General features: G+C 38.4%; 1 protein-coding gene across 6 annotated transcripts in view; it reads right to left on the bottom strand.

The window, feature by feature from the left end:
• Positions 1-23,955, bottom strand: part of LTBP1 (latent transforming growth factor beta binding protein 1) — a 181,009-nt gene that overhangs the window by 13,977 nt on the left and 143,077 nt on the right. For 5 of the 6 annotated variants that reach the window (XM_048937549.1, XM_048937545.1, XM_048937548.1 and 2 more), the window contains 8 exons: positions 22,606-22,731; positions 15,521-15,646; positions 13,428-13,571; positions 8,794-8,976; positions 7,416-7,502; positions 4,345-4,473; positions 2,892-3,032; positions 100-270 (listed from right to left, as the gene is read on the bottom strand). In XM_048937549.1, the coding sequence (XP_048793506.1) occupies positions 100-270; positions 2,892-3,032; positions 4,345-4,473; positions 7,416-7,502; positions 8,794-8,976; positions 13,428-13,571; positions 15,521-15,646; positions 22,606-22,731 (1,107 nt within the window). The remainder of the gene's footprint in view (positions 1-99; positions 271-2,891; positions 3,033-4,344; positions 4,474-7,415; positions 7,503-8,793; positions 8,977-13,427; positions 13,572-15,520; positions 15,647-22,605; positions 22,732-23,955) is intronic. The other variant, XM_048937546.1, reaches the window with a different exon arrangement.

The following is a 23,955-nucleotide window of genomic DNA, read 5'->3' as shown; positions in this document are numbered from 1 at the left end:
AGGGTTGTGGGTTTTTTATTCATTATTAGCCCAGGTATAGATGCAAGAGATTAAACATGTCAGAGTTTGTTCCAAGAATGGAAACGTTCATTTCCTTACCTGATTCTTTCATCGGACACAAGGCGCATTGCATGCCCCAGGCTTCACCATACAAGCAGCAGCACTCAGTGTATGTAGTCTGCTTTCCAACCAGAGGTCGACTACAGACAAAATCGTCACTTAGATGCTGCCAGCAAAGATCCTGGTAGACCTCAGTTTCTTCAGTTTGTTCTGATGGAGAAGACAGTATTACATCATATTTGCAGCACTATTGTTTAAAAAAAAGATACTGGCATAATACAGTTTTGTAAATACACACTAGAGATTAACCTAGCTTTACTGCTTGTGAGTCCACGACAAGACGGACTTTACTAAATACAAATTTAAGCATTTTTAAGCAAATTTAAGCAAATTTAAGTGGTTGGTGACTCATCCCTTGAGATTTTGATTTTTCAATGGCATTATTAGACACAAAATACACAAAAACTAAAATTTCCGAAGGAAATAACCATTCATTAATGATAATAATTATTAGTAATTATTAACAGTTAACAATAGTTATTAATAATTAGTTATAGGACTAGAGGGAATGGTCTCAAGTTGTGCCAAGGAGATACAGATCGGTTTTGGGAAAAATTTCTTCTCTGAAAGAGTGGTCAGGCACTGGAACGGGCTGCCTGGGGAGGTGGTGGAGTCACCATTCCTGGAAGTATTCAGGAGAAATTTAGATGTTGTACTGAGGGACAGGGTTTAATAGGAAATACTGGTGGTAGGTGGACAGTTGGACTACATGATTTTGGAGGAATATTGCTGAATGCTTAGCACTGACTCAGCTTTGCTGTCATGGAAGTTTGCATAGATCTAAAAAACAAAAAAGCAGTGTTTGGACAGTGGTGAATATTTGGAGAATTACTGGAATGAACCTTTAATAAGGGTTACTTTACTTTTCTTACATGACTAGCAATAGCATCAGAATGAACCGTTACTGTTAGAACAGAGCTGAACAACAATTTTACATGGGCTCAACAGAAGACTGGATTAATTCTTGGAAGAATCCCATTAACTAAACAAACTGCATCAGACTAATGAAATCCCATCAGCTGAAAATAGTTAGAGGCTGGGAGAATGTTGGGGGTGGGGGATGAGGGGAAGTACTGTTTATCTGCTCTCTTCTGGTCCCTAATAATCCACGTACAGCTATTGTTAGAGACGGAATACTGCTGTGAACTACTGTCACATTCTTACCAACATTAACAAAACATGTATTTTTGTTGGAATATTTGGAATATGTTTTGCTGGAATATTTCAGAGGCATACTAGTTTTTACAAAATTCTCAGCAGCAACAATTACTTCCTAGTCGTAGCAATCTGAAAACTTGATCAAAAGGAGAACAGAAAACTTAATGTACTTGGAAAGTAAAAACCACAGCACAATTGTTTTATAAAAACATCTGAAAGGTTTTGATTTTGTTCCAACACAGAACAAAATATAAGAGTTGTCACAAACCAAAATCATGCAAATATTAACTACATTTTTACATGATACAGCCACAAGATGCAGTAGTGTGCAGGTAAGTATACAACAAAAATCTACAGTGTGTTCTGCAAGTGTAAAGATCTAGGTAGATACTCGCTAAGAACTTGCCAGAACATGCAGTGAAGAGCAGCACTGGTTATCTGCAACCAGCTCTAAATCCTGTTGGTACAAAGGAACCAGCGTGTGCTGTCCTCTGCAGCAGGGAGGACAGTGCCAGTAGTGATACAAGGCTTGAGTGCTTTATGCTGGGTGAAAAGGTCATTGATGTATTCTCCACAGTATTGAATGATGGAACACCCTTTTGGGCCCTTTTCTCTTCAAATCCTAGATGAAAGCAAAGAACAATCCTGCTTTTTGTTTGTTTAACTCGAGACTGAACCATAGGAATGCTGTTGTCCTTTCACAGTTCCAGGCAAGAGGATGACTACACTGCTCCTCAAAAATACCAGTTCTGTAATTCTGCATGACTAAATCAGGCACTTGGTCTGTATATCCACATTTCCTTTCACAGAAGCACCTTAGGAAAATTTATTGAGAGTTACAGGGACCAGAGGTCTGGATTATGGTTATGCAATGCCAATACTAATAAAAAACATTGTGAGGTTTCTTTAAAAGTTGAGCATGGCATAGGCTAAGCTGTACAGACTGAATAAATGCTCTGGATTTCTGAAACATTTCTAAGAATCTCAGAATAGCTGACATCTTTTTCAGAAATCAATCAGTGTCCACTGAAATCAAAAGAATGCGAAAAATATTATTTAAGTAGCGTCACTGCAGCTCACAGCTTGAAAAGTGAGCCTGATGCAACTCAAATATTAATCAATTGAAAGCATAGATATAATTTAAGATGTTTTCTTCTATATCTTGTTATTCCTGGTTTTATTCCAATGGTAGAAGCTCACAGTCATTCATTCTGAATTAGAGTGGACTAACTCCAGAGTTAGCCTACAGCCAAATCCCAGTCTCACAAAGCCTGCAAGCAAGATGCACCTCTTTGCGTACAAAGCTGTAAGAGGCCAATGCAGAGCTGGTGAATCAGCAGTGGAAAACTCCCCAGCCCAAGCCTAATTTTAATTGATACTTTCAGCAGTCTCCTGTCTAACATGGCAAGGTAGAGCCCTGTGAAGTCCTACAACATGTTGCTTTCTGGATAAACAGGTGATGAACTAAGCAGTGCCCTCCAAAATCCTCTTGGGAAAAAAAAGAGCAGGCTCATCCAAGCACGACCCATACTAAGCTTACTGTGGTCTGTAGCCACGTCAGCACCACCTTATAGAGGTGTACTCACTCCAGGAATATATATAATGGATCATACCACTTGAATCTGCTGGTCTGATGCATCGCTTTTCTGTTGCGTCCAAAACCATTGGGTGTGTACAGAAACAGTTGTAAGATCCTTCTGTGTTAATGCACTGGCCATCAATGCAGCTGTTTGGGTCCTGACATTCATCCGTGTCTTAAAATGGAAGGAAATGTATCAAGGAAAGCCAGCACAAAGCAGTTGTATCGTGTTAATCAGTGTTTATATTTTCTTACAGTAGGAGTAGATTTCCCTGCATGTCTTCTGTTAAGTACTGAAATCCTGCCTGTGCCCATGAAGAAGAACAGACAGATGAGCAGGATGGTGATCTCTAATCCTCAGATACCAGGAAGCATCTGGATGAGGAGGTTTGCTGAGGTAGGAGTGCCAGGCATACCCTGCATCCAGCACAGCTGCAGCTGGTTCACAAGTTCCTATCCTTGTGGGATAGTACTGGCAGGCATTAGAGGTGGGCATACTCTCTGAGACCCTTCATGAGCTCATCAGAAGGACGGATTAAGTTATCTGGCCACAACGTTTCTTAGTTTGGATTGGAGAAGAAAAGCAGAAATTTAGCCCAAAGGGAAGAACAGGCCATACTTAAAAGAAATTACCTTAAATTAGCAAAGAAAAACAAAAATAAAACCAACCAAACTTTGTAAAGAAACAATCTTAGAAACCCAAGGTGAAAGACTCTCTTACTGTGATTGCAAAAATTACTTCCTTTCATTATGCTATTCTGCACATTTTACAAGGTTATTTGCTTACAGAATAAAAGCAAGGGTGACACTAATTTTTAGCTGAATACCAGAACCAAAGGAGTACAAAATTCTGTGGACTAAACTGAGCTTCAGAGACCTGAACTGTAATTTCACATTGCATTTTAACTCCTTGTGGAAAATAATCTGTCCTTAAAAACAAACAAACAAACAAAAAACCCATACCTCTGTTGATTTATTATACTAAAATCAGCACACTTAACAAATGTATGGTGGGCTTCACCACACTGACTTCAGATGTTTGCCCCATGTACAAAGAGCAGAAAGCTAAATATTAGCTGGTGTAGTAAAGCAGCAGTGTATGTTTGTAGGGAGGGAGCTACCTCCAATCACTGTGCTGCCTGGATAAGGGCTGGTAGCAGCTCTAAACTACACTCAAGGGAGCACAAGGAGCTGTTTTGGAGATGCAAACTCGTGGGAGCAATTTGCTGAGAAAGGAAGCAAATAAAGCAATCTCTGCTCTACATGCCATTACCATGTCAGCCAAAATTGCTGCCCAGCCAAGCAGAAGGGAAAAGAAATGACCCAGTGCCTCTGAAAAAGCTGCTATTACAGGAGTTTGGAGGCCCTGTGTACCTCTCCCCTTACTGGGAGTACTGCAGTTCTGGTGGGAATTCAGCTGTTTGAGTCTGCTTGTTTTGCCCATCTGCATACCATTACAGTGACAAGACCATTTTAAATAAACTTACCAAAGCACTGGAGCTTAACAGGGTCATAGTATGTGCCTTGTTTGCAGTAGCACTCATAACCTGGCTGTGTATTCAAACAGAAGCCATTTTTACAGATTTCTTGTCCAAAGAGCTGGCATTCGTCAGCATCTGAAAAGAAAACATTAAAGGCTGCATTATCATAATTATTACAAGGCCACACAGAAGAGCAGAATGGAATAAAGCCTGTACACGTCTGTTGAAGTAAAGTGCACTTTAAACAGTGGGGCCTAGCAGCACAGATATTCATAGAAAAAATAAATCTGATATAAAAGAGGCAAAATAGAAAAGAGGTGGCCAAAACAGAAAAGAGAAATCTTGTGCACTATAACTTTCTCTTGTCAGAGTAACTCTTATGGCACATACACATGGTAGATGAACTGCACAGAGTAAAGCCTGTGACACTGGGAGAAGCCTGCAGCTCCTCTATCTAGCCTTCAGGCAAGCAAAACAGATTCAATATGGCCAGGCCTATGCTTTTCAATATAATTTGCTTTATGCAAGGGATTCTCACCATGAAATCCTATCAAATCACATCATATTACTACAGAACTAACTAAGCAGTTATGCTTATTGACTTTCGTCGCTGCTCTCTTTCTTTCCCCGCAGTTTGGCAACTGCTGTGTGTAGCAGAGAATCCTCCTATTGGCACTTAGAGATTTCATTATGCAAACGTATCAAAAAGTTCACTGGAGACTTCCTTCCCCGTAGAAATAATCGTGTCTGTTGCAAAATGCAGCACTGCAGCTCTTAGAGCCACCAAGTGACAAAGAGAATCCATTAGATCAGAAAGAGGGTGTTTTTCCAACCCTCTTTCATTTGCTCAACCTATCTGCTACACTGCTAATGCACTCTGTTGAAGCTAGGTTGGTATAAAAACACCAATAACAAGCACAGTGTAAAGTAGGTGATTTTCTCTCAATACCAGTTGTCTCAATCCACTGTCTTCTATAGACTTACTCCCCACTAGGGCAATATATACTTCAGCCTCAAACTGTCATTTCCAGTTGTACATCAGTTTTAAAGGCAAATTATTCAAATACTTTTTGAGAGGAACTGAAAGAACAATAAAGCTATTTATTTTTATAGTTACTCTTCCAGCCCCTAAGTGGCTTCAAACATTAAATATTTTAAGTTGGACTGTTTAGCAGCAACGCAAAGATTAATAAGAAATATTATTTAGCTGGATGTCTGTACACGTATTTCTTTTTGCTGTGGAACAGAGGTATGTGTCTGTCTGGGGAAAAGTGGGAGAACCTGGCTGAGCATATTCACTTCTGACAGATAATTTCAAATGAAACAGGAGCTTTTCCTATATGGAAAAGTTTGCTGACAAGAGCAACAGAAACACAAGTTAGTGTAACAGAGCAAGATCACATTATTAAAAGGACTTGTCCATTTATTGTCTGTCCTCTGTGCCGTTCCTAAGGTTATTAGGAAATAAACTTATAAAAACAGAAAGAGTCTCATTATGGCAAGGAGTAGCTGAGGATATTTCCAGATTGAAATATTTCCGCCCTCCAGTATTCATGGCAGCTAGAGATGTTACCAACCCTGAGGTAGCACAACAAAACCAATGAAGATTTGGTTTGACACATCTGGACATCGTGTGCACACACTGTGTCCCAAATCTACAGAAATCTCTACACAGATAAATAACATGCTTAAACAATCCTCAAATAAACATACCCTCACAGAATGTTAGGTGCTTCAAGAGAAGCTCTGTAATAGTATCCTGACTTGTCTAGATGGAAACGGTCAGCCTAGCCATCTCATGCCATCAATCATAGGTCTGGAGTGATCCCATGACATCTTTTTCTTTACTCACTCTAAGTTGGTCAACAAAGAGACACCTCTAAAGAGTGAAGATCTTACACAAGAACCCAGTTTAAATGCCCAAATTAGTTTGAATGAATCTGGATATTAGTGCCTCACAACTTTCAGTATCTTTTCCATGTCCCTGCGAAGTAAAGGACAGCATGTTCCTCAATTTGTGAAAAGCAAGGAAAGGTACAAATAAATACTTCACGAAGACAGCACTGAAAGATAGAAGGAGGGCAGAGAATGGAACTATTCACTAACCGGATAGGAAAAATGACCTATCAGTATCCTGGTCGTTGAGGAAGGATAGTTAAAAAATGTACAGATAACAATCATACGAAGAAAATATTTCACCATCAGTTTTGTCATCTCTCAGATTTAAGACTGACAGAGCTGGGATTTAGCTGGAAGCAACTTTGGCCAATGTTTGTCAACCATGTGACAGTATGCCTCTATTAATAGTAGCTCTTTAAAAAATATCCAATTTTACTGCATTTTTATGTGATGTGAACACATGGTAATCTCTACATAAATTCTTGATTTGTAAAACAGTGATTCTAATAGGAAAAAATATATACAATTTGTATACTTTTTAAAGATACTGCAGTTACTGCGTAACACAAACACAATAACAACGATTTCATTTTAGCTAACTAATACAGTGCATGACACCATATGCTGAGGAAAATTGATTTCACAAATATGAGTGACCACTTTTCAAACAGGAATTTCCCTGATCTCGCTCTTCTCTTAGTGATGTCCACACCCACAGGCTCAGATTTCTGTCGCTCACATTCTCTACAGTCTTTTGTTCAGGAATAATTCCATGAAGTTCTGTAATGAGAATCTCATTGCTGAGCTTCCGTCAGTTTTTATATTCACTCTTTCTTCTAAGTCTAATTTTAACAGAACACCTCCTCCCAGCTGCCCACGCATTTATCTACACAGTTCAGGCTGCTTTGCGTTTTGTATATAAATGACTATTTGAGGTTTACAGTCTTGGCATCTAGTCTTACAGTATATAGCACTTAATACAAAATAAACTGGAATATCACAGAGACCGTATAATTGATATTCTGTCTGTCAAATGATGATCTTCAGCACTGTTCCGTATCACAAGCGGTTTTTGTCACCTACTAAAATTTGAATCAATATGTTTACATTGCTAGCTCACATTTCTAGTTAATCAACTACCAGAAATTCTGAAGGAATTGATACAAATCAGCACTGACCTTTGTAATTCTCAGCAAGAAGCCCATAAGATGATTCTTCAGAGGGAATGAAGCCTTTCCCTTCAGGACACAAATCAGTGAATTCAGCTACGAGAGAGGGAAAAAACAAAAATTATGCTGTCCAGAAAAACCTACTAGCATATACTTGTTATATACATGTTTCAGGGTAGTTTGAGAAATCTGAGGCAACATACACATCTATGCCATCATGCAAACCTTCAGCTAAATGGGTGATGCTAATTCTGCAGCTCAACTTTTTGCTGCTCCCAGAACTACTAGCAGAGGAAGCTTTGAAAAACAGAGCTAGGATACCCAGCTATCACAGAGCTGAATGTAAACTCACGTATCTAGCTTCTTGTCTGAAGAATATAGTCCTCATTGGGTTACATGGTGCATTGGTGTTATAACAATGTCAGTAGCAAAATTACTGTAATTAAAGCGAGTTTTGGCCTTTCTGAGCTACACTGCAAGTTGTAGTGTAGACACATCCCAACTGAGATACAACCCTCTGTGCATGTACTTCAGTGAAAACAGTAATTAACTGCAACAGGAGAACATCGTATGGATAACAGAGGATAACTGTTTAAAGTGTCTTGGAGACTGTACAGAATCAAGTAAACCTATCCAAGCAGAGTGTTTACCTAATGTGCTTCATTACAGTTTCACTGATCTTAAACTACAGCTAAAACAGGAACTAAACAAGATGATGCATACGAATAGAAATTAATCTTTAGTATTTAATATAAAGAAGTTTATGCATGTTCTCTTTTAACGTGATTTTTTCCAGATGGTTCTGAATTTCAGCCATCACTGTTTATATTTCAAGTATTGTTTTCAGTATTTGTGACAAGTATCATATGGCTGTGTTTTTCTAATTTAATATTAAGAGGTTACACAATAGTCTGCAGACGGCATGATTAGCTGTACTGATCAGTAAGTAGGAAAATGTAAAACTATCATCATAATATATCAGTAATTCATAGTAATGTAGAAACAAGATTAAGAAGAATAACTACAGACTCAAAAACGTGATGCTTACCTTTGTTTTCCAGCTTGTGGAAAAAAAATCTAACTAAAATGATGTCATTGCATCTATACCTTCTGTGATAATCCATTTTTGTTTAAAATCTATTGGAGATAATGCTGCATGGTAACATTTTATTCCTATGTTTACTATGGCAAAGCAAATGGATTTAGACTAGATCTAATTATTCCTATTGACTTTTCCTCTACAGAAATATCTCCTGAAAAAATCATGGCAATATTCTACAGAATATGGAATCTAATGTGAAAGCCTTCTCTGACAGCAAAGCATACTGAAGTTAACAAAAATACAGTGCTTCAAAAATTTACATGTGGATGGACAGCTTCATCTTACCAGTTCCAAAGACAGGGCATGGGAAGATTTCACAGTTATCACCCCAGCCAGCACCCAAAGTACAGCAGCATTCTTGTTTGGTTACATTGGACGCAAGCACATTGTCACAGAAGTTAGCATCGTTCAGATTGTAGTAGCACTCCTTCTTTCCATCTTCATGTTGATCAGGCTCCATTGGCAATTCTAAAAGTGAAGAGAACATCTGAGTAAGATGTTAGGTGAAATAAATAGATTTGTTTTACAGGAGAGTCATGTGAGTCACGGTTCTGAAGTCACCACAGTGAAGAATAGTGTTGCCTGGTTGAGAAGAAAATAGCTGCAAACTCTGTTTTCACCTTTTTGTTCTTGGGAAGAATGATGGGAGTTCATAACTGTTCTTTTTCAGACCCATTCTGAAATTTTTCATACTTGCACTTCCTCACTTTCAAGCAGATCTACCTGCTGTCATGGCTAACTATCTAGCTATCGTGCCCAACGCTGTGCTTTTCATGTATGAACCTTGATGCCCTTCACACACGACCAAACATTACACAACCTCATTTTACAGATAAAGAAGGTAAGGCATAAACTGGAAAGAACTGATTCTCCAAAGAATGAACATTTCCTTTTGATTTTACTGGGGAAAAAAAGCACAGTCCATATTTGAAAACAAAGCCCTTTAAGATTTTGGCAAAAGTAACCGTGCAACTCTGCAGCAAGCAGAGGAATATAATACAGATGTCGAGCTAACTGACTCTGCATTTTACTTTAAAATAGGCTTTACAGGCATCCAGCCAAGAATTAGTATTTTTTGTCCTTTGCAGTTGAGTGGGTCCTCTCCTACTATATATACATAAGGACTTGAGGAAAAACACTCTTTCCCATAGATCCAATAAAAGACATTAACAGTCAAAAACTTTTAAAAGCAAGGCACTCCTTAAATACGCAAAGGAGTGAGTTTGAAAAGAAATACACAGTTTAAGCTCCTATATTTTCAGAATCCTGTCCATCTAACCTTGCACTTGCATAAAAGTTCTCTTCAAGAGCTCAGTAACAGAAACTATCACATAAAATTGTTAATCGCACTTGATCAATATGACAAACTCTTTGTGTGCCATCTGTAAGGTAACTGAGCAGCTCACATTTATTAATCAAAGCAAAAACTTTGTTCTTTAGTTTTAGATAAGCCCTGAGGTGATTTGTTCACTCCATTTTCTTCTTGTGAAATGCCTCATGCCTAGCACTTAGTTTAGAAATACTGAAATTCATAAAAACACACTACAAATAATTGCATATTGATTGATTTTCCACTGTTTGAAATTTCATCTGTTTCTTCTCAGTCTGTTGCACAATATGCCAAGTGGCAGAGAACTGTCAAGCAATGTATCCAGGTGGGAACTAAAACTCAAGAAGATACTCAAGGCTGCCAGCGTACAAACTCATTGTGTAGCTGGGAGAACCACGTACACTTCATCACTGTGTCTGTTTGCCCCTTCCTCTGGCCATCTCACGGAGGCAACGCTCAGCCTCTTTGCACAAGTTACAGAATGCATCTTTTTCCTTGTCCCCTCACATAAGAAAAAATGGCTGTGAGGTGGGATCTCAAAGGCAGTGATTGCCTAACAGATGCTGAACGAACTCCAGCCTAAACGGCAGGATGCAAGCAGGTGAGACAAGGCAGCTTTATTGAGCATGCAAATAAAAGATTCATTTTCAAAAAAGCAGTAAGGATTGCCTGTTACTGCACTCTAATAGTATGAACGTGTGTAATAGTTCTTTTGGCTTCTCATTCCAAACAGACAATTAGATTTATTTCTATTTTCCTCAGAAAAGCACCCGTGTCTGTTTTTGGAGATTGAGGAGCTGGCAGACTCCTCTCCTCAAATGTAGTACAATGTTGCCACCTACAAGGCACATTTTCCTTTGCTCCTTTGCCAATATAACTAAGTTGTACATTAAAGGAAACACCCAGCTGAGTGCTTATTTCATCTTTGTTAGTTTAGTCTGTGGTCTCCCCTCATCAGATAATTACAATTTTCCATAATGTGCTGAATTTCATAAAGTACGGTGGTTTTGTGGTATCAGCTGCTGTCCAATAGGAACCAAGTTAAGACTATCGTGTGTCACAGAAACTAGGGAACTAAATCTGTTATTCCAAGGTGAGAGAGCAGTACTTGAGCTACCAAATTATACATTTTCTTTGGCTGTCTGCCATCTGTCTAACTGAATCAAAGCCAAAAGCTTTTAGCAGGAGAAAATGCATGGCACTTTTCACGCTGTTTACCAGAGAAAGAACACCAGAAGCTGCCCCAAGAGGGAGAGGAGACAATCTCATGGTGTGATTGTTTATTCCCATTTTACATATGATGTGTTGGTTTTTCCTCCCATTATCTGTTCAGCAGCTTAAAGGTCTGTTGTTTACACAGCTGTGTCTGAGGGTTAGTCAAGCAGGCTTCATGAATGTTTGGAAAGCAAATGAGACACAAGTTTTATTATTATTATTTTTTTAAATCAAGATGAGCCTACGTCTACAAGCTTCTAATTTCTTTCATACACTATTAACCATTTAGTAAACAGGTTGTTTTTGAAAGTGGTTTCAGCAAGTATTTGGACCAAATACGATAGGAAATGGACTTGCTATTTCATACTGTTGCTTGTTTTGTGTTTTTTGCTGTTGCTAGAAAACGTAAAATATCCCTCTATCTAAGGCACTCAGGTAAAGTAATTTTGTCAGGTTGATACAGCTGTTAAATTAGCAGCCTGGAAGACAGAATCTATCTGCTGCTAGATGCAGCAAGAAGTATTTGTCAGAAATAGATTTATAGATCTTAATGTAAGCTTGATCTAACAATATGCTTCAGTATGTGACCAACGCAAAAATGCGCATTAGCATTACAGGATTCAGTGGGTAATTAGGACATTAGTATGTAATTAGACTGTAGCATACACATTTATTTATCTAGGTAACGGTCTGAGACAAAGCCTTAAAATAAATTTACCTGATGAGATCTTTTCTACCTCATACTTATCTCTTAATTGCGCACAGAATCAGTGATGTAGTTGTTAAAGTGAAAATGTGGGAATCGTTACAAAATCATGACTTCTAAAACTTCAGCAAAGACTCGAGTGATTGAGCATGAGTAACACCCTTTCTGAGCTCCATTTTCAGAAATAAAGTAAAAATGCATTGGTATGTGCCTACAGTCAAGGTGTAATCTTACAGATTTCTCAACTGGCTCCGCATGTGGCAATCTACACCACCTCTACACCATCTACACCACGCGTGTGTGCAATGCATTACAGACACAGGTATATACGTACGCAATTCAGCAAGTAGTAAAAGTGATGCATGTTTACAAATGGTATCTGAGACCACGTCCTCATAGATGATGGAAACTCAGATTGTGATATAGCTCAACCACTTCCCTGGGGAGCCTATTCCAGTGCTTAGCACCCCATTCTGTAAAGAAGTTTTCCCTGACATCCACCTAAACACACCCTGGCGCAACTTGAGGCCATTTCCCCTCATCCTGTCACCTGTTGGGGTTCCTGCTCCAGCTATCTTCCTTTTTTCATTCCTGTAAGCCTGAATTTTTCTCATGGGATTTTGTAGAAGTTTCAGCTTGTCAGTCAGCTGTTTATGGCATTTCACAGGCAACATCTTGAGTGCTGCTGAGTGCTGTATTCAACAATCTAAATACTTGTTGCACTTGGGTCACAGATGTTTCAACCTTGTTTACAGGTCAGTGATACCACAAAATAGCCACAGCTTTTTAAGTTCTGAAGTCTGCATCCAGCAGAGTCAGTTTTTTTAAAGCGTTCAGAAGCTACAACTGACTACAGTGTAAGAAGAAAACAGAAAAATACTAAGATTTACATTCCAGAGGGGGGAAAAATGTGCAAGTTAATTCCTTTGTTAACTGTTCTCTGTTGCTCCCTATACTGAGTTGCTTCTAGATCAGTCTAGAATACTGGAGGCAAATCTGTGAGTTCAAAGTTTGTTCTTAAAGAGTGTATTTGCAGTAGTATTTGCAACATCCAGAACACCTGAATGAGACCTCACAAATCTTTGAAGATGGACACTGAGGAAAAACAGGACAAAAGATGGAGTAAAATGTGCAAAGGGTGCACAGGCACCGACAATTCAGTGTTCAGGCTTTCCTAATCACCTTTTCTGAGGCCTCACATTGGTACTATTTAATGCTATGAGAAGACCACTATATACAAAGTTTATTTTTAATCATATTCTCCCTTGAACGTTGCCTAAGAATACCAAGAGGTCATTGTAAAGAATAAAAAATAAAAAGAATAAAAAATCACTCATGCTGTACAGTTGATGTCGTATCACGTTTCATTGTCACAGCACAGCAAATATGAGATTGTTTGATCTTAACTGCTCCAGGTGTTCACTGTTATTACCAGGGCTGTTGGTATAAAAAACTTTAACAGGTACTTCTGGTATATTTTCACTGCTAACGATGCATTGCAAATATTATTTAGTCCTAGACACGGCTTCTCTCATGCACACATATTAAGGACAACAAAGTTTTAGTTTTCTGTTATTAACACAAGAATTTCTACCAACTTTTCCTTTGCACGGGTTACATATTCACTGAAAATCATGCCAAGCATTCAAAAATCTGCTGGTATTTTACCTGGTGAGGTACGGAATCGACACTGTCCGGTCATGGGATCGTACTCCTGGTTTTCATCAGAACACAGGCACAGGAAAGAACCATCGACGTTTTCACAGAGGGCTTCGCCACATACCCCGCTCAGCATTTCACATTCATTCACATCTGGGTGAAAAGGCAGAAACATAAATCAATTCAAAGCCATTACTGACAGTTTATTCTTTTATCTGCTGTATCTGTGCCAATGTTGTCTGCCAGATTTCAGATATGATCTCTGGGGAAGGATTAAAGCCTCACTAATACCTAAGTGGGCTCATAAACAAGTAGTTAGGCCCTTTGAAATAAAGGTACATGAAAGCCACTGTGCAGTTTATAAAAATATTGGTGCTGTTTGGGTCTGCTTGTAGACTGGAACACCAGTTTTCTTTTGTTTCTTTTTGGGGGGATTGCTTTTTCATTTCTAAATACTTTATTTTCAGCACTGTTTCCTTGAGCTTTAAGATTGAGTCTCATTTCATTTGTTTCCTTAAAAGAGCTACTACAACCAAACTTGTTCTCTTTATTATCAAACTTCCAGTAAATGCAGGGAGTGAAATAAGTGCTGTGATACAGACTGCGCTATAAAAAGACAGTTTACTTTTCATCTCAAAATCCCATTTTTCCAGTGAACATCTACTGAACAATGAAATCTCTGCCTGCACTTCCACTGCATATGTTCTGTATCTGTGTGAGTCCCCACAGGCTGCTCTGCAGCCCACAAGAGTTATTTTCCTACACAAATTTCCTCTCCCACCTTCAGATGCTCCAAAGTAATAACTGTGACTGGCCAACTATTAAACAAACAGAAAAATCCACATATTTTTAACATGGACTCCACATACCTACTAATTAGTCTACCCTAAAATGCTTACTGTTGATGGGAGTGTTGTCTGCTGTTTAAAGAAAGGTCAACAAATGCTCTCAGTATGACTTTATTCCCTTTTAGGCTGTGAAAGTTTACCATGGAAAACTACTTAGTGTTTCTACTAGTGGCAGAATCTGAAAGTTATAATTTCTTCACTATGGTTCAGAAATATCTATAATTGAGTGCAGTCTAAAGTGTAATTTGTGAGGCAGTCTTTTATCCTTTTTGCAGAAAGAATGAAAATCTACTCTTGTGATCGAACACTGCTTTGTATTTGTTTATTTTTTATAAATACGCATTTTAACTTTGAAGAACGTTGCCTGGCCAGGAACTTACATTTTTCCTAAAATTCTTTTGCTAAATAACCTTCATTGAAATGTATAAATATTTTACAATTGTCCGCCGTATTTACAGGACTGTGTGTATATTAAAGAAGGTAAGAACTGAAAGACTGAGTTTCGTCTTAATTCTGGCTTGAAGAAATTGTTTAATGAGTACCTTTCCTTGACCTGGTACTAATTTTCTATTAGAAACTTGTGCTGCCTCAGACACTTGTTAGGACCAACCACTGCTATTAACAACAGACAGAGAAACCTATTACTTAAAAAGAAACAGGCGCTATTTACACATGTATGAAAATCTCACATCTTTTCATGGTGATGGGTGTCTTTCCTGGGGCTTGAAGTCAATGTTAAAATATGTTCAAACACAGTGTGCCTAGGGAGGCGTGCCATCTAATTCAGTCTGCATGTACCACATGCCAGACTTTATTTCCTGTAGGAGGTACTACAGAGTTCTGGTTATTCAGTTGAGAGACTAAACAGATGTTGCATTTAAATAGACTAAAGCATTAAATTCACTCTGTCAGGATTTATACCTGTGCATGGTTCTGACATTCAGAAACAGCATGTTTTCTTGTGTTTTTATCTTTTTCTAGGAGAGAAAATGAGTGGTTCAGCTTATTTACTGTTGGTTTCTGTACAGTTCCAGTAACAAGTTCTCCCCACATGGCTAAACAGTTATATTTCCACCTGGCACAGTGTTCAGTGAGCAAAGCACAGCTCAACTTTATTTTGTTAGCACATGGCACAACTTCAGTAAAAATGGTGAAAAAAGAAACACGTTCTTGTCAGGAAATGCATTTTGCTTATCAGCTGCTTTTTACTTGCTAGAACCTTACAAGAGAGACCACTTGCAAGTGGGAACTCACCTGTACACCCTTGCCCATCCTGTGAGTCCTGATAGCCCTGGTAACAGAGGCAGCGGTAGGAGCCATCCATGTTTTCACAGAACCCGTGGCTGCCGCACACTGTGCCATTCACACATTCATCAACATCTGCAAAGAAGTATTTAACATCAGCCATGTGACAAAACAGACATTCACGAGGAGTGCAGGAAAACAACTAAAGGGCTGCTTTTGCAAACAGATAGCTGTAATGCCTCTGCACAGCAGAAAGGAATACACGAAGGACAGACCCGAAATCCTCAAGTGAAGTAGGAAAACATAAGATTTTGGGAATTGTTTCACTGTTAATTTCACTGGAAATACCTCATGTCAGACAATGATTTTCTTTCAGCCGCCTCACACATGTTTCACCAACCTGGCAACCTTGGCATGAGGCTACATAGCACAGAATAAGACACAGTTTAAACGCAACCATCTCTGCATTTCCTACAGGTTCTGCCAGCATAGTGTTACACAGTCAACAGCATATGTGAAAATGAACCCCTCGTGCAAGAAGTGCTCAAGAGTATGGTTACATTCCTTTTGCAGAAGTGCTGAATGCAGGCCAAAGAGTTTATGTGGGACTGAGAAGTGCTGAACATATCTCATTCTGGCACTTGGCACAGAAGAAAATTTTGTGGTGCATGTGTAAGTGGCAAATATCCACAGCATGCACCTTCTGGTTTTAATCCTCAATGTTTACACATATGAATAATCTTATGTAGGTAGGCAAAGTAATTACAATGCCGGCATGCTTTCTATACCAGCCCTTTCATTTGTAGTTCCCATTTGTGGTTTACTGGTCTTACAAGTCACTGCATGAGTAAGTCTGTTCTTGACTCAGCTGCCCACCAACCTGTAATGAAGCAGAGCTCTTTGTGACAGAATGTGGTTTATTTTTGTAAGTGCATTACAAGTGCTAGGAATATATTGTTTTTATCTTCACTTGAATCAAGACCTAAAACCAAGGCTATGACCATCTGTGGTCATTTAAGATGTCATTGTGTGTTTTTCAGGAGGAAGAACATTAGCTCAAAAAACTGAGAATCTGCCAAGATACTAGGATCAGTACCTTCTGCTTTCTGAATTCCTCTGCAGTTTGAAGTGGAGAAGTTGTTGCTAAATTTCTTTCCTAGAATTCATTGTGACTAGTAAGTAGGGTTGCTGTTCACCCAAAATTATGTTCTCTGCTGTGCCTCTGAGATAATCACATTTTAAATGGTAAAAAAAAAAAAAAAGAGACTCACTTTTGATTTACCTAGTTATTAGCTAGATCATTAATCCTGCTTATTAGAGCAGACCATGTGATGGAGCCTACCACTACTGTACCTTGAGCCTTAGGCACTCACTGAACTCATGGGCTGGTAGGACTGAACCCTGCATTGACACAGAGGATGTGTTTGAACAGGTGAGCAGCACTTTTTGACAGGTTTAGAACTGCATATCAATTTTCAAGACCAGAAGAGAGATCCACAACATATAGCCTGGATTCTTAAATTAATAAGTTAAAAAAATACCTCTGGTTGTTCTCTTTTACTGAATAAATTGTGGAACTGTACTTTACATAAAGGCCTCTAATATAATTTTAAGGTTGTGTAAGTGAAGGAAAACTCACCTCTCACTGAATTGATCCACTGGTTAACAACATTCAGCTAAAATGCAAATTTCATGCAAAAACTGGATGTACTAAATACTCTGAAATCTTTCAGACATTCATGAATATGATCAATTGTATTTTAAAAACATTTGCAGATGGAACTTGTGGAATATTTTATTTGTTTTGTTGGTTTTGTCAGTAGAAGTTTTTATGAGCTTCACGCCTTGATTTATTAAACAGACAAAATAATTAATTCTATAAAGTGCAATTTGTATTTGGCAAAGAATACAATTGCTACTATGTTTATTCTGAAAGAACTGAATGTAAAAATTAAGAGTGCTTTTTGGATACTGGACTTTTTGAAGTCTGCCACTAACCCTCCTCATTAGAATTAATTCAGCAGTAAGAGCATATAACATATATCTCCACTAAAGACACCGTCAAAGGTGAAAGGTCAAGTATTCCAATGATGGAATAGTGAAACGATGCATATAGAGTTACTGGGAGAATGGAGATGAAACTTGTACACCAGCAGTTACAGTTGTGTTTTTGTGAACCTTCACTTTTGCTACTGAGCACTAGACCTGCATGACATATTTCAGGTTAATTTTTAGTCTCATGACCATCTGGAGTTTCATGTATCTGGTAAAAAAAAAAGTCTTAACACTATATCTTTTATTCAGAAAACCCTGTTAGGGGAATTCAAATTGAGTAAGCAGTGGTGGATTGACAGCCAGGAATTTAAGAAAACAGACAATAATGCAGTGCTTGTATTTTTAGTGGCCAGCTATAGTTTAATATAACAGACGTTCCTGAGCCACAGGACGTTCACACTGCTGAAAGCCCAGACAGGAGAGACTACAACTGGGGATTTTGGAATGACATGAATTATAGTGTTTCTTTTACTGAATACCTAAATATTAAAGAAAACAGATAGGAGAATGGATTGTGCTCTTCAATAAACTAAGGTCACTGACTAAGGTCATTGAAAATCTGCAGAAACAAAATTTGGGATTGTAGCAGGTGTCCTAATATAGTATAAATAGCACATACTATATCCGCAGGAGATGGCTTTGTTTTTAAAAAAGTACACAGTCTGAACATGACTGGATCTTTCAGTGCATGGGAAATTACAGAGAAGGTCCAAGCACCAAATATTTTTCCTTGTCTAGACAGCTCACTCAAAGGATGCTTGTTTTACAGCCGGAAAGGGCATTTGTTCCTTTAATGACGCTGTAAAGCATGAGCCTTGTAATTGGCAATTCTCTTGCTATATAGAGACAGAGCAAGGGAAAAAATTAAATATGAAATAAATACATCCTATGTCTATGCAGTGACTAAAATAGCTCTCTAATTATAATTGTTTTAGAATGCATGACTCAGTGCTGCCTGCTATAACCAAAACTCCTTTGATCTAAAATCATAGAGGTGTGAAGAAAGGCAGTGCTCATGTACTCAAGCCTGATCCTACTCAACTCAACAAGCCGTTGCTGTTTTCTGCCAATGTGAACAAGGTGAAGGCATATTTAACCTCAGGCACAAATATTTAAATCTCACTGGTATCAATTTACATTGCAAAATTTCTGTCGGATCAGTTTTGTATGCTGCTTAGAAGAACAGCTGTGATTCTGAGACTTCCAGGGCTGTCCTTAACACTCCCAAGTTAAAATCAGGACAGTGAATATCTGAATAAAGAAAGATTGGTCATCTGGAGGCAATGATTGAAATATTGTGATATGGTAAGATAGACTCTTGTTTTTCCCTTTGTGCTCCTATTTCTTTACTGTCCTGTTAAAAAGCAGTTGTTGCCCTAACACTTCTCTAATCAGGAAACGTTAAGAAAGTTGGTGAAGTTTGTGATTATTCTTTATTCGTTGTGAAACAAAGCTCACAGGGGCACTCTGGAGATGAATGCCTGAATCCAACTTTGGCAAAAGCTTTCTTACCTCAGTATTTAATCAGAGACTTGTTGAAAATTAAGTTGCCTACTGCATAAAATTTGCAAGATGGCAACTGAGGGCAAACAGACATTGGAAAGCTCTAAAGGAATATGTAAGTTATTTTGGAATGCCTGCTGATGCTGACAGTGGGGCTATGGGCTTGGAGCAGAGAGCAGGAAAAGTGAGGGAGCCACTGAGAAAGATGAGATTTGACATGAAAACAGAAGAAGCGCTTGGTGCAGGGCATTGACTTTAGCATCAGAGAACCTCCAGGTTGAGTTTTTGCCAACACAGTTCACTAGCAACCAGCTGAGTAAGGTATCTTTATAGGAACCCCAGAGAGCTCCACAGGGAGCTATGGAGTGCTCTAAGAGCCTCCTGTTCTTACAGCACGGCACAGTGAAATTGCTGAGCCTGGGGCCATGAAGCAGTGAAATGTCACCACCACAACAAAAGTTTGTCTACACCATGGAAGCAGACACAGTCTGCACAGCTGTTCAGTTTGCTTTGGCCATAGCCATAAAAACTCCATACCAGAACTGAACCACACAGGCTTCTCACTGTTTTATGTTGTTATTGTTTCTGACTCTTCAAAGAATTATTAAATTCATACAAAAACAGCTTGGAGATACGGAAAATCTGTTCTCCAGGTATGGAAAAGCATCCGAATCCAGCAAAATTTCCTCAACTTCTTTCTCTGATGGCATAAACAGTTATCCTCACTCACTTCACTGGAGATAAATTCAGAGGCACCTCATGTAAAGAACAGTAGCTTCTGCAGATTGAAGCCACATCCTTTCTCAGTACCTGGAACGTCACACATTCTGTTTCTAACCTTATTGTTTCTTTTTGCAAGCTGACTCTTGAAACTGACATCAAAACCAAAGATTAACTAAGCAGTGAATGTTAATTAAGCTCTAAAGTAATCAGTGCTTCCCTTAAATGATTTTCTTCAACTCTAGAAATGTTATTACTGAAATGACAGAATGGAGAAACTAGTTACAGTAAAAAATGAGTGCTGCTGCTTCAGAAGACTAGAAGTACCTCTGTTTCACCAAGTTATTAAAATACTTTTCCAAGTGCTGAAGTCTGATCTGTATTCCATACACACCAATTACTTGTGAAGCACAGTGACCTGGTTTTGTATTTTTTTTTATTCTTCACTAAAAATGTTCCAAAACTACTCATGCTCCTGGAAACGGATCTATCTGCTGATTTCATCCCTTTCTATTTAGTAAAACCCAGGCTTTTAAATTTTAATGGAGATTACCTATGTACTGCTGTCTCATATGTGATAGTAACTCTTCACTAAGAACTACTTATTAACTGTCAGAAATCAAGACAGAGAGGATTCAGTTTCTGGTCTGCCCCCTAAAATCAGACTTCTTAAGTTGTGTTTCTTGTGTTTCTGTTCAGCGTTGTCTCTTTTAATTTCTGAGAGCTTGATTCCACAAGGCTGGTATATGTTCTTCTAACTGATTTGGAAAAAATGTTTGGTTTCTACTAAAAGCAAGCTACATTCTTCTCTTTCTTTTTTAAAACTATGTTGAACAGTGAGGCAAAACACCTGCTGCTACTTTTCTTGCTGAGAAACCAAAGGTGCTTAACCATATCCTACATAAAGAGAGGGTAAAATGTATATGTGCTGTCAAAAGAGTCTAAGAACATGATTTTTAGCAACTGGTTACCAGAAAAGTTGGAAATTGCCCCATTGCTTGAAATCATACAATACTAGCTTCTCCATCTGTCACTGGGCCTATTCAGAGTCATCCTCTCCAGTCTAATTGCCAGGCTTTTCTATAATGTTATGACAAATAAACAAATATTTAGAGATGAAAAAGCAACAAAATATCTACAGGAGTTTTTTGTTATCAGCAACAAGTAAAGCACAAATAGTGTGTTTGATGTCATGCTGTATCTAAATATGTAGAACACATTCTCTTACATCAGCATAGCAATATTCCCTTACCAATTTGATTTCCTTATCAAATTACTTTAACAAGTTCAGCTTGAATAATAATTCTGTCTTTCCTCTGCTAAACGTAGAGTGAGTAAATGTTACAGAAGTTTCCAAGCATCTTCTCCATAGAAGGAAGAGTCTTTGCGTTAGACCTAAGCAAACTGATGAGAAGAGCTGGCCCATGGAAAATCAATCACATGAGAATTTATTGGCTTATAATCTAGGATAGGGAACAGCTTGCTTATGTTTTGGATGTTGGGGATCCACTACTGCAAGGTTTTAACACTGAGCTATCCCTGCCCAGATCATCTTCTCTGTGTGCATCCTGCTGATCTACTACAGCATATACAGACTTTCTCCTCTTCAGAATTATTACTTTCCACACAAGGTTTCCTGCCTTGAAAAATCCTTTCATCCATAAGCACAGCCATTCTTCATCCAGCTAGAGGAATTTACATTTTCTGCCAGTATCACTGCCACAAAACCACGTATCTCCTTGGTATCACTGAACTCAAGTCTCCTGGGTCAAATTAAGTGCCATAGAGTAGCAATCATTAGAAAGAGTGTGCTTTCTATTAGGAACAAGGTATTTTCTCATACAATAACCAAATAACAACCCTAGTAAATTGTAGTAAATTCTAGACTTCTGGCTGATGTTTCTCAGTGGTGTTATTGCTTTTACAACCTTATTTGAAAAATACTCGTATGAGCACACCTGCATATGAAGTGTAAGCTGTATCACTGTAAAGATCTAACCACTAAGATTTACTTAAACTTTTGCCATTCCTAAGTGTATGAAATTCTATCATAGGTAGCATTTTACTACAGTTTCTTACTGGAGCTTTGTTGCATGGATGCCTCAGCTGGTTGCCAAGGTGTTGATAAGGAAGGTTCTGTTGTCTCACATCCAACTATATGAACGTTTAGGCAGCTCAGGCTTGTTGCTAATGCACCTAAGACTCTTTAAACCAAACGACACTAAATATTTATGGCAGTAAGGGTTACCCATCTGAAACCCCTCAGTAGGCTGAATTCTAACGTCTTTTTACTTGTGTTTTATATGTTTTACTTCTCCCTCTGTTGCTGGATGATAGAAATGATTTCTCACTCTGAAAAGATTTTCATATTATTGCAGATGTCTGCTTTCACATATCTTAACATATGAATATTATTCTCATCTTTGCTATCATTGGCCATATTTAGATCTGTATTTCTTTTTCACTGACTTCTTTTGCTCAAAAAATATATATATATATAATTAAGATGGTAAAATTTTTATAACAGAAGTAAAACTTCTAACAGCTTCTAACAAATGTGAGCTCCATTGTGTCTTCCATTTTGTATATTTCATGTTATACTTATTATGATACAGACAGCAATTTATCACATCATGCATTTAAGAGAAAAAAGCCAGAAAAGACCTTTAGATGTCAGATTGCTGAGTTAATAATGGTTCTGGAACATTACATAAAAATGGACTGCTTCCCCCCCACCTCCCCCAGCCAGTCAGCAAATCAGTGGGAATGCAGGGGAATGCAGGGGGAAGCTCACGAGTTACTGTGATTTGTCTCACCTTCACAGGTTCGGCCGTCTGCAGACACAGAAAAGCCCTGCTCACATATGCACTGGTAGGAACCATCTGTGTTTAGACACTCTCCATGAGGTGAACAGAGGTCAGATCTCTCACATTCATTGATATCTGAAAGCAGAGAGATTAACAGCTTTGCAAGCAGCAATCATTCCCATAACACCAATCCTCAGTTTGATTATTCTTAAAAAGCAGCTTTCATTTCTACCAGCTATGCAAATCGTGTTCATTTTCAGGAGCAAGCAAGTCCTGTGGGATCATTTTTAAATACTGTATGTTCAGATGTATGATACTCTCCATGTGTTGCTGTCTGCAGTGAGGACAAGCAGATGAGAATGATTTCTGAAATGTCACTTTGAGTTCTATACAAGCCAACATTTATTCTCTATCAGGAGAATTCTCAGCTGGCTCCATCTTACTGTTTTTTGATTGCTCTGTGTTGGTCAGCTTGTTCATCTGACCCCACGTGTTATCAGTGGGTTTGGAGTTGAATCTTTTAACAGGATAGCAGAATTTCTTCCTCTTCACTGTGTCTTTGTTGTTTAGATTCCAGCTATTGTTACAGCCACACAAAATGCATTGAAGCAGACAACAACTTTGATAGAATGGGTAAGTTATGATTTCAGCATTTAAAGTCCCATGACTGCATTATAAATTTTCTTTAGATACAGACTGATTATATCCTGTGTGTATAAATCCTTCCAGGCTAGTGTCCTGAAGGCATGGCACAAGTGGAAAGAACAAAGCTTGAGGAAGGGCAGCATCTGTATGAGGTGCAGAGGGAAAAGTTTTCTCAGAATTCAAGGTCAATGCAATGAGATACTCTGTGAAGCTCTCTGAATTTGTCTAAGTCCCATAAGGTCAGCATTGACAAGGGCAGCACAGTGCCTTCTTAGCACACACGCTGCTCTCAGGACTGAGCTGTGTGGTGTTTGTTTTTTTTTTTTAACTGCCAGAACAGTCTGTTACATAAGAGTAAAATAATGTATTAAAAAACAGGAAAACAAAATTAACAATGTGAGAGAAATAAGAGTTTGAATTTGTCTTAAGAGAACTCTACATACTTTCTGATTTGGACTCTAACTTTGCTCCTTACCAAAATACACGTTCCTAATTTCTAGTCTGAATTAGTCCAGATGCAGCTTTGCAGACACTGCATTACACTGCATTCTGTGGTACATTCGCCAGTTTAATTCAACAGCTCTCTACTTTGAATTTTGACTTCCTTTGAAGGGAATCAGTCTGTGATCAAATCACCTGCCATTTTTTTCTTCAACAAAATAAAAGTTTTAAAATCACTCAGTCCTTTTACCTCCAGCCATTATCTATTTTGGG

The sequence above is a fragment of the Lagopus muta genome, chromosome 2, assembly GCF_023343835.1.
Source record: "Lagopus muta isolate bLagMut1 chromosome 2, bLagMut1 primary, whole genome shotgun sequence".
Classification (NCBI taxonomy): domain Eukaryota; kingdom Metazoa; phylum Chordata; class Aves; order Galliformes; family Phasianidae; genus Lagopus; species Lagopus muta.
Note: the sequence above shows the minus strand (reverse complement) of the source record. Positions and strands in the feature narration are given on the sequence as shown.